General features: G+C 47.6%; 1 protein-coding gene across 1 annotated transcript in view; it reads left to right on the top strand.

The window, feature by feature from the left end:
• The first annotated feature begins 1,848 nt into the window (after positions 1-1,848).
• ano2b (anoctamin 2b) overlaps positions 1,849-11,324 on the top strand; it is a 40,926-nt gene continuing 31,450 nt past the window's right edge. The window contains exons 1-9 of the mRNA XM_084702040.1: positions 1,849-1,882; positions 2,666-2,835; positions 4,570-4,611; positions 5,353-5,667; positions 8,434-8,532; positions 8,878-9,084; positions 9,253-9,304; positions 10,837-10,892; positions 11,091-11,141. Coding sequence (XP_084558166.1) covers positions 1,849-1,882; positions 2,666-2,835; positions 4,570-4,611; positions 5,353-5,667; positions 8,434-8,532; positions 8,878-9,084; positions 9,253-9,304; positions 10,837-10,892; positions 11,091-11,141 — 1,026 coding nt within the window. The remainder of the gene's footprint in view (positions 1,883-2,665; positions 2,836-4,569; positions 4,612-5,352; positions 5,668-8,433; positions 8,533-8,877; positions 9,085-9,252; positions 9,305-10,836; positions 10,893-11,090; positions 11,142-11,324) is intronic.

The following is an 11,324-nucleotide window of genomic DNA, read 5'->3' as shown; positions in this document are numbered from 1 at the left end:
TTATCATAAAAAATGTAATTCGTCCCCCCCAATGTTGACTCCATGGCTACGGCCTTGCATCATCATCATCATCATCATCATCATCATCATCATCATCATCATCATCATCATCATCATCATCATCATCATCATCATCATCATCATCACCATCATCACCATCATCATCACCATCATCATCATCATCATCATCACCATCATCATCATCACCATCATCACCATCACCATCATCATCATCATCACCATCATCATCATCATCATCATCATCATCACCATCATCATCATCACCATCATCACCATCACCATCATCATCATCATCATCATCACCATCATCATCATCACCATCATCACCATCACCATCATCACCATCACCATCATCATCACCATCATCATCATCATCATCATCATCATCATCACCATCATCATCATCATCATCATCATCATCAGGAAAGTCCTTCTGGTAAACAGAATAACCTCCTGCCCAAAATTCAGAGACTTGGTGCAGGTCTTACAACACTTTGTCAAGGGCCATTTTATAACCCATCCTTCTAAATATACACTTCCTGTGTGTGTGGGTGTGTGTGTGTGTGTGTGTGTGTGTGCGAGGGAGGCAGCCAGAATAGATGAGGATGAATGAGCCGTTGAGGATCGACTCCTCAGGCTGGAGCATGTGACATTTTCTCCATTCTTCGTCTTTCCAGGAGGAAATTAACCAGATCACGAGCAGCAGAGGAAATGAGTGTGTGTGTGCGCGCGTGTATCTCCGGGAGCTGTGTAGGTGTGACACACTTCAGTCTATTTATGGGACATGCCTTCAAGTGCCTTGATGAAGACAGGTTGAAATCTTCTCTCATTCTATTTTGGAGGTGGCAATGGACGGATGGAGAGATGTGTGGATGTAATGGTGGGTGGAGGATCCCTGAATGCCATTTGTGCCAACTGCGCTGCTACCACAAAATAGTATGAATTGCATTGCCAGTGGTTGCCCCCAATTACTGTGTACATCCACCCTCGTAATATTAAAGCTTAATGATGGTGACACACTGTCGTTGAACACAAAGACCCAGACTGAGCGTTTCCTAGCATATCTCTCTATCAGTCCCAAGAACCAAAAGTGAAAGGTCAAACAGATTTCTACAACCACAGTATCATCATACGCAATCGTAATATTGAAAACGAGACCTTAAACCCGTTTAAAGTTGAACTTAACAGTATTCCTTACCTCTATTTAAACACTTTAATATTTAACAAGGATCAACATGTCAGTGGTGCTAGGGGAAACCGGAGACACAGCAGTGCCGGTAGCGTGTGTGTACGCGTGTGTGCACGCTGTGGATGTGATGTTTAGTGTACCATATCAAGTATACTCTTAATGACAGAATCCGCTTGCAACGCAATCTTTTATCTCACACTGTACTTTTAACGTTTGTCACCTCTACTTGGATAATTAGTTTAAAGATTGTCCAGGGACGAGCACATTAAACTTTATTGACTATTTCGGTAATGTAGACGATCTGTTGCCAATATTAGATCACCATCTGTAAAACATTCAGGTGCAACTGAGGACAAGGCCACTAGACCGATTCCTAAACCAAACAGAAGGCCTGCCAGTATCGCGGGGGTTCCCAGCCCATAAGCTTGACATGTTTTTAGTTACTCGGGCCGACTCTAAGCCTTAAGTTACCCAGTCATTGAGGCCAGGAATTAGCCCCCGTGACCTTAAGCCTGCACCTTCTAAAACGAGAGGTAGAGAGAGAGAGAGAGAGTAGTGAGAGAGTGAGAGAGGATTGTGGTTCCTTACATCGTTGTTGCCATCCCCGTTCACCTGTCCGACAGTCTATCAGCGGCGCCATGGCGCTCCGCAGGTCACCGTCTTCCTACACAGGTGAGTATGATAGATGTCACATCTCCTCCCGAGTTCCCTACTTCTAGAATAGACACATTAGAAAGACTAGTCTTGCCCCTCCATATGGTCACTCGTCGCCCCTTTAAGCAGCGTGGGTCAGGACGACGGGAAGCGGCGCGCATACAGCGAGGTATACCGTGGCGCAAAGGGACGCGGATAAAGTAAATGTGTGTCTAAAAGAAAGACTACTACACTGAAGAAGAGTTCAACTTGAATGAATTATGTAGGCTTTCAATATTGACCGAAGTCGAACCTTAGCGCCTGTAAGCGTTTAGTATGAGCTATTTACTGTTCAGCCTATTTTAGTGACCCGGTAAAAAGGTAAACATCCAGGCAGAAAGGCAAACCATCACCTTACTAGTACTCTGTAGAAATATTTTTGCTTCAAGCAAAACACCACAGGACGTTTTGGTCATTTGGTCACTCTCTCTTGAAAGGCGACACTTTCTTGCGGCCGGCGGACTCAAACCACACTTTTCTTGTGTGTGTCTCTCTGTGTGTGTGTGTGTGCTTGTTTGTAAGTGTGTACGTGAGTGTGTAAACACGCTGGACCATATTTTCCAGTCCTGTGGTCATAGAAACAGGAGGGCCAAATCAGAGCACTCCGCTCGCAGTGGAGCTATCCATGGTGCTGAATTGAAGAACAGAGCCACAACGTTACTATGGCTACACTATATCCTAAAAAGAATGACAATTTCACAGTATCACACAGGCAAAACAAGGCAGGCAATCCATGTTAACCCATACATACATATTTTTCAGAGTTGTGGAATGGAGTCCCACACCCCGGAATCGCGACTGCCCAGAGCGAGTGCTCCTCCATCCGAAGCATCCACAGTCTGTCTCGCGCCTTCTCCAGGGGTCGATTGGACTCGCAGTATTTTGACTGTGACGCTGACCCCCACAACTGCGAGATTAAGCTGCCACAGCCAGTAGGTATATGGCATAGGGAGTGATGACGCAGGGTTTAGTTATTGGGGTCCATCTGAATCTTTTTCTCCTCCTCCCTTTACCACCGTTAGGAGGAAAACATTGGTACGTTATTGTCACTAATGATGTGTAGCCTACAAGAAAGATGTACATGTATCTTTTACCTCATCACACTTATAGGGTGTTGAAAATGTGAGTGCGGTAGGTAAACATTTCGGCGGATCTCTTGGAAGAACACAACATATTGCATTTTCAGTGTTCGACATCCTTTAATATTTGAACATTTAACAAGGCGAGGAACTCAACACCATCCATAATAATGTAGTTTATATGGTGCAAACTTTAAATGGCAGATAGACAGGGAAAAACAATTTATTCTCTGACTTGAGTATTGCGTACGTGTTCAGCTCTAATTACATTGTCATGGCATTGTTATGTCGTAACATAACGCTAAACGTGTTTACTCCCTTCCTTCTCCTATTGCCTTGGTACGTTTAAAAAAAAGTTTATCTTATAAAACGTTCTCTAAAGTCTGAATACATTAAACTATAGTAGAAGACGGACACTGGGCAGACAAATAGAAAATTGATTTAGGTTTTATTATATAATATATTCTTTTATTTGTCATAGTTGATTAGGCATATCTAATTGGGCGTCGGCATAGGTGTGAGAATTACTTCCGCATAGGTTACACCTGTTTATCCTTCGCAGCATCAGTACTGTACAGGGAAGTCGTCTGTTAATATGCAGTGTCTGGTCGCATCCTTCGTGAAATGCTTCGAAACTGCTGTTTAACCAAGACTGGGACAGCAGGTAATGTATCCAAAGTCTTTCGGATTATGTCTCATCTCAAGAGTAATCTATCTAATAGAAGAGGAGTCGAAAGCGGACGTTTGTAATATCTGAAGTCGACTAATGGGACGCAGTCAGGTAGCCTACCCTTTACACGAAATGCTATTTATCAGATCTTTATTTAAACCAGGAACATTTTCATTTTTTTGGTTTGTGATCATAGCAGGAACATCTGTGGGCGGTCTCACACAAAACGAAAAACAAGGGGGGAAAACTAGGTTTAGCAAACAACTTAACAGGCTGCCATGAAGGTTAGTTGGATCGTTCTAAAGCCTGGGCAGGGTTACTTGATGATATGTTGGTTGTGGTGGCTTAGCAATCAAGTAGGCCCAATGCGTCACACCGACACTAGGCTATTAGTCAATGTAATTGCTTGGTTTACTGAGTCTGGCTATAAAGGCTGTCAAGGGGAGACTTTATTATTTTATTTTTTTTAAGAGAACGGTATGTTCGTTCCACCAAGTTTTCAAGCCTGGTTGCAAAACCGACCGAAGCGCATGTGTGGTCTGCTGCACAGGTGTCCCCTCCTTAAGCGAATGATCGATCTGACCAATCACCGGTTACCTTGGTGATACCGAGGTGCGCTCTGCCAAATTCCACGGCAGAACTTGGCGGCAGTGCGCTTGCAGTATTGAAATCAGACGACTCTGTAAAAGCGAGATGGGTATCGAATGATAAGGCTACTTAGCTTGACATCCAGAATAGAAAAGAAAACGCTGCTTTCAAGGTGAAGCCATCACAGCAGAAGAGATGAGACGCTCCTACGTCCTTCGACGGAATATCAAAAGGACTTGGGGTGTGTGTTCCTACAATGTTCTTAGTGCACTCGGCAGATATTAACTGTAACTTGTTTTGTTCCTGTTCTCTCATCTGCGTGCCCCAAGAGCATCAGCATGCAACAGTCTTCGAGTGAGGACAAGATTCCGGTAAGTAAGACTGAATTATATATATACAGTTGTAAATAGACAATAGGTTAGGTGTTTCTTTGCCTAGTTCGAGTTTTTAATCTGCAAAATGGGTTGCCTTAGCATTACGGACGTCATACATCTGTAAATGTGGATACGTGTGATATTTAAGTTAATACTGTCTTTCAGTCTCATAGGTCAAGCGTTTTATTTTTTCGAGTTTTTACATCCGCAAAATGGGTCTCCACTACATGAGTTCTTGAGTTTCATTCACAATGACATTTGAATCAGGTTTTGGTCGGTGTAGTGATCATTTCTAATAAGAAAGAATTGTTGGTAGCCAAATAACTTAAATGCTTGCTTAAAAAGATGATTACAGATGTTTTATTAGTGCAGGCCTTGATCATTATTCCATCAAATCCTAGTGCTTTTAAGTCAAATGAACAACATGGGTCAATAGGGCACAGCATGAAGTTATCTAATCTTAACATGTACTGTGTTCATCTTCTGTCCTCGTATCACGTACCATGACAACATCATAACTCACACACACTTCAAGCAGAGACTTGTCTGAAGTTGGATGCCTCATGTCAAATGTAGAACTAAGCAATATAACCACAACATGACCTACAGTATGAGCTCGGCACAACAGGTGCCAATACAGAACTCCCAATCCCCTAATATTAGTCGGGGGGCGGCCAAACGCGTAGAACACCTCTGCTCTGGTGCACCAAGGCTCAGCCCCTCTCCTCCTCCCCCCAGGTGGTGGGTAAGGACCCAGCCGCGCGCACCGAGCCGGGGCTGCTGTACTTCTCCGACGGCAGGAGGAAGGTGGACTACGTCCTGGTGTACAACCAGCGCAGGCCGTCCTCTGTCAGACAGGTCTGCAGCGCTCCGCCTCACCGCATCTCCGTCATCTCCAATGGCAACTTCCCGCCCCCGGGGGCGCCGGCGGAGGTGTGTCTGGAGTTGGGTCCCGACCCGCCCGACCCCGTGGACGGAGACATGGTTCTGATCCGACAGGAGTTTGAGGCCATCCTGCTGGACGCCGGGCTGGAGATTGAGAGAGACGGCGAGGTGAGGCGGGCTGCTGCGTGCGTGTGCGTGTTTGGGCTCGTTAGGCGTACACGTTTTTCACATCTGTCAAAGGCTTCGGTAGTGCATCCTTGGCGCTGATGCTGATTTTCGAGAGGCTATCGACTTGGGGGATGTGACGAGATTTCACGCCACGAGATATTCAAATATGACAATATTTCTCGTCAAGGTGAAAAGCTGTCGCGTGGTAGTATGTCATCCATCCGGTTTGAGTACCAGGTTGGAAGCAATACATGGTGACAGACAAGACACAAACAATACGAGAAGCACTGTTAGAAATGATTGCCAGCTAATGAGCACTAGAAAAACCACCACAGCTCTCTATTGAAATCAACCACACCTTTGAAGAGAACACTAAAAGGGCAGACTGCGCCCTTCAAATGCCTTCTTTTGATTATGGTTGCAATGGTGAAAATGAGACAAATGAGAATTTTATTTTCATTTTTCAATTTGTGGAAAGGAGTTCCGTTAGAAGGTCACACACAACTTCAATTAGAAGTTAAAAGCTCACGGATAGTTCATGCCCAGTTATGAGGTCTGAAGAGATTCATACAGGAGAGAAGCCAGTCAGTTGAGTTTGTGGGAAAACATTGTACAGTGCTTGCATATTGTACTGTCTTCTACTGCACATCATTATTCATACTCAGAAAGTGAAAGGGACATTCATTTCAAGATGATGAACTAAAACTAGTATTTAAAAATGCACCTGCATTGTTTTGCATTTTGTGACTTTCAGTCAAAGAAAAGGCCATTTTCCTAGTCAGGTATTCCATCATTGAAGTTTTCTTAAAAATAGGTTTGAAATATAATCTCGTCTTGTTCTCGTGCACCCAATATCATGTATTGTCCCGTTAGCTCAGTGTATCATCCCACCCCTACTGTTGACAAAAGACAAGTACATATTTCTATAGATTTAGTCATTCAGTTGGATTAGGCTTTAAGATACCTGTGTCCTGGGTCCCGGCAGAGTTTACCTATTGTTCTCAGGGGTTGGGTTAATTAGCCTCCAGGATGACTACAGCATGTTGCCAGGTTTATATATCATTAGTCCTTCAAAGCCTTGCCCTGTCCAACCTCCCCACACACAAACACCACCTCATTGACTCTGTTCAGGGTCTAGGCCAGACCCACATTTACATTCAGACCTGAGATCTGTCTCTGGATTTGGACGCCTTCTCACCGGGCCTCCTTAATAAAAGAGTTGTAATTGCAGTTGGAATCGTTTCGCCGTCTCTTGCCGTCAATGCAGAGCTCAGAGAGAAGAGTTGTTGGAAGATGGGGTCAGCACTTTTAGGGTCGAGGTGTTCATTTGTTGATTCCCGCATCCCAGGTCTGAGGGATCCTATGTGGGGGTGAATTTCGAAAGGGTGGGGGGGGGCGGGGGGCATGGGTTTAGGGTTAGTCCTCTTGCCATCTCATCTCTTGTCTCCTCCTCTCCTCTCTTCCTCTGTCCTCATATAACCATCTCTCCTCTCCTCTCTCCTGTTTCAGTTCACCCCCCTCGTTTCTTTTCTTAGCTCTCATCCTCAGTGTAAATGGCACCTGCGGGAGCGAGTGTTTGGCATTTAAAAGGTGCCCCCATAACCACACTCTGGGGGTTCCTGTGTGTTGTGTGCTCGCGCCGTAGGCCGCAGCCACGAGTCTTCCTGTCACCTCTCAAGCATCACACTCTCGCAAGTCCCCGTCCGCGGAGGGATTTCTCTGTTTGTATCGGAGCGATACTGAACCGAAACAGGAACCCCACGCGTCTCCCACGAATCGCCTTTTTATAGGGGAGCCCCTATTTAGTCTCTGTGGCAGAGCTCTGGTTAGATTTCAGGTCAGTGGTAATTCCTTAAATGTCATCCCTGCCATGCTCACAGGGTCGCCATGGTGCCCGTGTGCCACCCCCGCAGAACACCCCCCCCCCCGTCCATCCTGGAGCACAGTTGTCCCTCCCTCCGACCCCCCCCCCCTTCCCCTCCAACCCCCTCACTACGACCTAGTTACCCCTCCTACAGAGACGGAACGCTAATTGGAATGTTGTGCTCTAATTAACCTTCTCTAGAACACACAGTATTTTTATCCTCCTATTTCTGTCAGGGACCGAGGAGGGAAGCCACCACTATGAGAGATAGAGGCAGAGAGAGAGAGAGAGAAACAATGACAGAGAGACCTAAAGAGAAGGTTTGATACCTTCGCTTTAGTGCCCCCTCCTCACATTCTCTCTCGCTCTCTGGCACATTCACATTCTTTCTTTCTTTCTTTCTTTCTTTCTTTCTTTCTTTCTTTCTTTCTTTCTTTCTTTCTTTCTTTCTTCCTTCCTTCCTTCCTTCCTTCCTTCCTTCCTTCCTTCCTTCCTTCCTTCCTTCCTTCCTTCCTTCCCTCCCTCCCTCCCTCCCTCCCTCCCTCCCTCCCTCCCTCCCTCCCTCCCTCCCTCCCTCCCTCCCTCCCTCCCTCCCTCCCTCCCCTGTCATGCCAGGATCATGTGGGTAGGGTTACAGACTGTTATCCCCCGGCCTGTGACTCAATGATGGACCAGGATCTCTGGTTACACACCCCGGAGTGACGCCCATAGTGTCTCTGTCTGCGTACTAAATGCTGCCATCCTCCTCCCTCCTCTGCTCTCTTCTCCATTCTATGGACAGGGACCCCCCCCCCCCCACACACACACACACACTATTGACAATCTCACTGTTAATAGTCTCAGGATTTGGGTCTGAGTGGATTTCGGCTTCCCACCCACGAGTTCTCCTTCCTCCTCCCCAGGTTCGGGCTCACGGCCCCAGCTTCACGAGGCTGCACGCCCCCTGGCCGGTGCTGAGCAGAGAGGCTGAGTTCCTCAAGGTGAAAATGCCCACCAAGAAGGTGAGACCCCTCCAGACCTTAGGACATGAGGATGGGTGGATGGATGTGAGAAGAAAGGAGGGAGGAAGGAAGCTGGTGAAGAGACGGGATGACGGACGGATGGATGAATGAGGGAGGGAGGGAGTGGAGGTGACAGAGGGGGAACAACCAAAGGCCAGCGAGGAGGGTGGGGGGGGGGGTGGGGATGATGGACGGATGGCTGGGGGAAATAAGGGAGGGGGGGATGAGAACGGTGAAAGGACGGGTCGAGGGGTGGATGGATAGATGGAGGGATGTGGGAGAGAAAGATGAAACAGAATCTGGTGTTGATGGCCGGTATATCACCCCCCCCCCCCTTTTCCACAGAGCTATGAGCTGAAGGAGGAAAGCGGTATTGCCCGCACCCTGAACTCGGTGTGCAGGAAGCTGAACCAGCCTTTCCAGCCTCGGGTGCCCAACCAGGGTGAAGGGCGGACCAAGCTGGTGTCCCACTACTTCACCCGCGACAAGATGCACCTCTTCGACATCAAGTCCAAGGACACGTTCTTTGAAAACGCCACGCGGAGTCGAATAGTGAGTCCTCCTCCCCCTTTTCCTCCTCCGCTCACTCCAACTACCCCCCCCCCCACCCGGTCAATTTACTTCAGGGTGCCCCTGACCTAAATTGAACAGGCCTCAAATAGTCGATGGTCGCCATGGTAACTGGTTGAACTGTTTAGACTTTTTTTTTTCGTCTTTCAGGTGTACGAGATTCTCCGACGGACAGCTTGCGTGCGGACCTGCCAGTCCATGGGTGAGTTTGACCTCCAGCTATGTGTGTGTGTGTGTGGGTGTTGGACAATGTTCCCTAAAAAAAAAATCCACACTGAACACATAGAAATCTTTCTGAGCGCAAACCTCAGTACTCTGAGCAAAGTTTGCAGAGAACTCCGCCAGCTTCTTCGTAGCTAAATATATCAGGAAGCTTCACCAGCCTACCTGGACCATCGCTTGTGTCCGTTTGAACTATTTCATCAAGCCATTTGTGATTAAATGTAAAAAAAAATGCCCCTTTTTTGGGGCGCCTGTCACAAGGGCGTAGGTTTGGTCTCAGCTTTGGTAGGCACATTTTTTGTATACGTAGGTAATTGGTTCAGGTTTTATAGAGCCGTACTAGGCCTACATAATCTGTACTGGACTTCTGAGCAATGAAATCTTATTTGATGCATACATTTTGGCATCCCAATTTATAGCACCTTACTTCACAGATTTGATTTTGTGCGTGGTCTGGAAAATCGAGTGCGCCGGTCCTTCAACTGGTCTGCGCGGTTAGAGGGAACATTGGTGTTGCATTGGAGGGTGCATCTGAGCATGTCTGCTCCAATATGAGCTCAATTCACACTGATGTGGGAATCTCCAGGATAGCCATGAGTATGTGTGATTCCGTGTGGGCTAGTTGAGGCCACTGCCAGTGTGTGTGTGTGTGTGTGTGTGTGTGGTGGGGTGTGAGGGCAGGAAGTGGGTGGTTGTGAGGCCTCTGCAATATGGCCTGTTGGCTGGTGTAGTGGAGGCAGAAGGAGCAGCCCACAGCGAGAGAGAGAGCGAGAGCGTGAGGGAGAGGGGAAGAGCGAGAGGAGAGAGAGAGAGATACCTCCATCATGACCTTTGTTTTTCTGTCTTCTTCTCTCGCTATTTCTATTTAGCTCTGTCAAGTGCGAGTCTTTCTTCTGTCTCACTCTTGCTTTCCAGCTCTCTGTCAAGCCCTCTCTCTCTCTCTCTCTCTCTCTCTCTCTCTCTCTCTCTCTCTCTCTCTCTCTCTCTCTCTCCACCTGTCGTCACTCCCCCTCTTGTTATTATCCGTCACCTTTCTCTCTTCTCCTCGTCCCTCTCCCCCTTCCCCTCCCTTCTCCGTCCTCTGGTCCTCTCCTTCACAGAGAGTGAAGTGAAGTGGGTCACCGTTCCTGGGTTGGGGCTGGGACTGACGCAAGGAGAGGTGCCAGTGGGAGCTGTAGCTGTCCCCCCACCCTTCCCCCCACCATCCAATAGCCAGCCGTCGTTCATTAATAGCAGGCTAATCAACGTTTGTGTTCCCAGCCCCTTTGAGGGCCTGATTAATTAACTTTGATGAAAGCTTGTTCTACATGCCACACCGTGCTCCCGAGAACAAATGTTCTCCTCCTGGCCTTTCAGTATCGCGGAGGCCCTTGTACCGTCCAAGGTCACGTTTGATGACTTCCCTTGGGGGACGGAGTCACACAATGTTTCACCTAGTTCTCTCTCTCTCTCCTACTTTCTTTCTTTCTTTCTTTCGCTCTCTCCCTTCCTCTCTCCCTCTCTCATTCTCAGGCATCACCATGCTACTCGCTAAAGGGGTGTACGACGCGGCCTTCCCACTGCACGATGTAAGTGCCGCTTGGTCGGAGAGTTTGGCCCCTCAGTTTGGCCCCTCCGTTTTGGATCTCTGCGATTGGTGTCGCCTTTCTCTGAGGGACTAAGGGCTGTCAGTCTTGGCATTTAGAATGTGAGTGATGTCTCCCTTCATCTCTCTCTCTCCCTCTCTTTCTCTCTCTCTCCCCCTCTCTCTCTCTCTCTCTCTGCAGGGCGACTATAAGGTCACGGATCACTCAGAAAAAGAGATGAACGAAAGACAGGTAGGTGTGTTCTCTCTCTCTCTCTCTCTCTCTCTCTCTCTCTCTCTCTCTCTCTCTCTCTCTCCCTCCCTCCCTCCCTCCCTCCTCTCTTTCTTGTAACTTCAAACGTCCAGCTTCAAACATTCAGATCAGACTGGTCTGGTCTGGCCTGGACTGGTCTGGCCCACACTCAAGCCTGTTTCT

The sequence above is a fragment of the Hypomesus nipponensis genome, chromosome 7 (assembly GCF_054491055.1).
Source record: "Hypomesus nipponensis isolate SF chromosome 7, ASM5449105v1, whole genome shotgun sequence".
In the NCBI taxonomy this organism is placed as follows: domain Eukaryota; kingdom Metazoa; phylum Chordata; class Actinopteri; order Osmeriformes; family Osmeridae; genus Hypomesus; species Hypomesus nipponensis.
The sequence above is the reverse complement of the archived record's forward strand: the minus strand, read 5'-3'. Positions and strand labels throughout refer to the sequence as shown.